At 41.2% G+C, this 4274-nt stretch overlaps 1 protein-coding gene across 1 annotated transcript; it reads left to right on the top strand.

Annotated features, from left to right (window-relative positions):
- The first annotated feature begins 1516 nt into the window (after nucleotides 1-1516).
- LOC140178075 (uncharacterized) lies at nucleotides 1517-4274 on the top strand. Its single transcript, XM_072213195.1, has 7 exons — nucleotides 1517-1722; nucleotides 2107-2174; nucleotides 2355-2431; nucleotides 2516-2749; nucleotides 3008-3350; nucleotides 3451-3668; nucleotides 3771-4274. The coding sequence occupies exons 1-7, from the start codon at nucleotides 1517-1519 to the stop codon at nucleotides 4272-4274; spliced, it is 1650 nt and encodes a 549-aa protein (XP_072069296.1).

Raw genomic sequence — 4274 nt, 5'->3', positions numbered from 1 at the left:
ACATATAAAAAGAAGACAACAATAACGATGATAATAATGATGATGGAGGAGGAGGAGGAGATCGAAGAAATTCAAATGAGGAGGAGGAGGAGGAGGAGCAGATAGAGGTGGTGGTGACAACAACGATAATGAAGGAGAAATATGAGAAAAAATATGAGGAAGAGAAGGAAGAGTTTTGAGTTATCATTTAGTAATTTCGGTGCATTTTGGATTTAATTTTGGTGCATTATGGATTTAATTTCTGAGTTTGTTTGTGTGTCATCGTTATTAAAAAATTTTGGTGCATTCTAAATTTGAACTATTATACATATTAGAAGAAGACGACGATGATGACAATAACAATAACGATGATAATAATAATGATTATGGAGGAGGATGTGGAAAAGAAAGGAGGACGAAGAAAATCAAGTGAGAAAAGAAAGAGGAGGAGAAGGAGATGGAGGTGATAGCGTGGTGGTGGTGACAATGACAACAATAAAAGAGAAAGATGGAGAAAAAAAAAGAGAAGAAGAAGAAGTAGCATCATGGATAGAAAAAAGAAGAAAATAAATTAAAAAAAAAAACAAAATTCACAAAGAAAGAAGCCATCAAAAGATAATTACATATAATGACATGTTTAGTAAAAAAGTAGTTAAAAATAATAGCATGTGAATGTCAATTAAGTTATACTAATTTTATTGAACTTAGAGCATTATTCTGGCTCAATTTTATAGAAATGGAGGCCATGTGTGTGCTATGCGTGAAATATGGAGATATGGGGGACTTCACAGATATGTGGGACAGTTTGGTCGTGAGGAACTCGGACCGTGCGAGTTCTTTGGATTAAAATTTTTTGCAACAAATCGCACGGTCCGTTTTGTGGTGGAGTGGAAAAATTTTGGGTATTGAAATCGTACCCTACGATTTCTTCAGTAGGGAATTTGTTCACATATCGCACCGTCCGTGTTCTTCATGGATAGTTCTAGTTGACGCACACTGAACATGGACCCTCCGTTTTGTGGAAGGGGTAAGAATACTCGGATGGTCCGAGTTCGTTTCCATTTTTTTTTTGTTCAGTTAACCTAGTCGAAGGGTGCGAGTTCCTTAACCATGCTGATATAAAAGAGTGAAGAGTTAGTGGTGGGAGCTCACTTCCGCCTTCTTCATTGTTAGCGGCTGCTTCCTCTCTTCTTCCATCTGGGTTCTTAGTTTTGAGTTTGAAGGTGTAGTTGGTAAGGCTAAGCTTATGCTTTTTTTTGTTGAGTGAAAAAAATGAGTGACAGAGTATTGCTAAAAATATATTATTTTGGTCAGATTTTGTTACAAACGAGTGAAGGAGTAAAATTTATTTGTGAAAACCCATTAGATCTTGTTATTCCTTTTATTATCTCATTTGAAGAACTCAAATGTGTAATCTGTGAAAAGATTAATTCTGAGCGGGCAAGAAAGATATCATGTATCCTATACAGATATCCTGTACCGGTGTTTGGTGGATTCATCCAGTATCAAACGAAAATATGTGACGGATGAAGCGAGCATGCAGGAAATGTTTTCAATGTATATTGAAAATCGGTGTCAGACCTCATTCATCGAGTTGTATGTTGAGTTTGAACAATCTGAGGCTGACCGGAATATTCTATGGGAAGAATATAATAGTGACAGTGAAGAAGAGTTCGAAAGCAACTACGAATTTGCTGGTCCAGATGGAGATGAAGATCAAGGTGACGGAACCATGGCCCAGATGTGACAGAAGTGGCAAATGCACTCGCAAACGAAGTGCCGTTTGAGGAGCCATCATTCATGCGAGTGTTGGACTTGGAAGCCATGCATGTTCCGAAATATCCGGAATATATGACTGCAGGTAAAGTAACCGTGGTATTAGGATTTTTTTAGTTAGACATTGATTGAGTTATGAATAATTCACTTTTTATTTACCATTAGTTAGTCATGCGCTGAATGTAGTAGTTGTTAGGATGGAACCGGGTTAATAAAATATTTACCACTAATAGAAAATATTTTTTTTTAACTGCTATATGCTACTAGTATTTATTAGAATATAATATTTAAATTCTCTCTAATATGGTTATTACAAAATGCGTGAGTTTGTGGACATTATTATTTGCACAGGTTCGACCCAATGTACGGTGCAATCTCTTTGAACCGGACCGGTCTTACTTTGACGGTTGAACCGGCCGGTCTGCTCTAGTTTTTACATTTGCTGCTTATGTTCTTATTTTCTTTAGAGTGACATAATAACATGTTGCAAAGTCTGGAGTTATAGCATACTGGTTGCAGTGAAATTTGATTTACCTTTAGAATCGCTTATGAAATACCTGTGTATTAATGAATTTTTTTTTCAATGGTGGCTGTCGCAGCAGAAGTTCCTATTGTCGCAGACGGTGAATTTGCCATTGGTATGGAGTTCAGTTCCAGAGAAGCTGTTATTAAGGCGGTAAAAGAGTATACGATACGACGAAGCGTAGACTACCGGGTGTATGAGTCTGAGCCATTGACATTTTATGCCAAGTGTACACAGTATGGGTCAGGGTGTGATTGGGTTATCAGGGTTAGCTTGATCAGCAGGAAGTACTGTTGGGTTATAAGGAGGTATAATGGTAGCCACACCTGTACCAGGGCCACCATTTCACAGGATCATTCGAAACTGGATTCTGTCACAATTGCAGAAGCAATAAAACCACTGGTTGAGGCTGACCCCTCCTTAAAGGTAAAATCGGTTATTGCAGAAGTGCAATCGAAGTTCAACTACACCGTGAGCTACCGAAAAGCATGGTTGGCTAAGCAAAGGACAGTAGAAAAAATATTTGGAGGTTGGGAAGCATCTTATGAGGCGTTGCCTATATGGTTCGAGGCCATGTGTCACAAGGAGCCACATGCTGTTGTCCACTTTGAAACTATGCCTGCATATCAAGGCGATGACTTGGTGGGTGATATTCGGGTACTGCATCGTGTATTTTGGAGTTATTACCCTTGTATAAGGGCATTCAGACATTGTAAGCCAATTGTCCAGGTGGATGGGACTCACTTGTACGGAAAGTATAAGGGTTGTCTGCTTGTGGCAGTTTCACAGGATGGTAATAACAATATCATCCCAATTGCGTTTGCTATTGTGGAGGGAGAGACTTCTGATGCATGGCATTTTTTTCTTAGTAACCTGCGTCAACATGTTGTGACTCGGGATGATGTCGGTCTAATATCCGACAGGCACGAGTCCATCAATGCAGCTGTGGAGCGCAGTAACGGAGCTTGGTCACCGCCTAGAGCTTTTCATATGTTTTGCATCAAGCATATAGAGTCAAATTTTCTGAGAAAGTTCAAGGCCCCGTACCTCCAAAAATTGGTCGTCAACATTGGTAACCATTTATTAGATTTAATTAAATTATTAACGGATTCTTCCCTAAATAATTCTATTGAGAACGATTACTTTTCTTTCTATTCGTTGTGACCTACCAGGATATTCGAGGACGGTGCGGGAGTACGAAGTGCGTTACCAGCGGTTACGGGAACGTGGCGAGGCGTACACAAACTGGTTAAACCGAATTCTTCGCGAACAGTACGCGTTGGCTTTTGATGGTGGGTACCGATGGGGTCACATGACGACGAACCTAGTGGAGTGCATCAATTCAGTTTTGAAGGGTGCACGCAATCTTCCCATCACTGCTCTTGTGAAGGCAACATTCTACAGACTAAACGAGTTGTTCACCTGAAAAAGAGCGGAGGCGGAAGCCCGGATCAATGCTGGCCATGTGTTTTCTGATATCGTGACATCGAAGTTGCATGCAAACCAACTTGCATCAGGAAACATCCAGGTTAGTTGCTTTGACCGCCGGAATGAGGTATTCGAGGTTCGTGAGATGCCGAGCGGGCTGGAGTTTACAGTTGATCTACGTGGCCTTCGATGTGACTGTGGTGAGTTCCAGGTGGACCGGATCCCCTACAGACATGTGTTCGCATGTTGTGCCAACCAGCGACTGGATTGGCAACTATATGTGCATGATGTGTATAAGATGGACCAAGTGCGGCGGGTGTACCGAGCTAGGTTTAGGCCACTAGGTAATCCTGCCACATGGCCTGCTTATAACGGACCTCGGTTCATACCAAATCCGTACCTGAGACGGGTCACGAAAGGTCGCCCCAAGATGACGCGCTTTTTGAATGAGATGGACACCCGGATGTTACGTCGTCCCAGGCGATGTACACTATGTGGGGCTGAGGGACATAGTCGTAGCAGATGCCGTCAGTCCGCTGGTTCAAATACCAACAGAGATGCCCCCTAG

Source organism: Arachis hypogaea, chromosome 13 (assembly GCF_003086295.3).
Source record: "Arachis hypogaea cultivar Tifrunner chromosome 13, arahy.Tifrunner.gnm2.J5K5, whole genome shotgun sequence".
Classification (NCBI taxonomy): Eukaryota; Viridiplantae; Streptophyta; class Magnoliopsida; order Fabales; family Fabaceae; genus Arachis; species Arachis hypogaea.
Note: the sequence above shows the minus strand (reverse complement) of the source record. Positions and strands in the feature narration are given on the sequence as shown.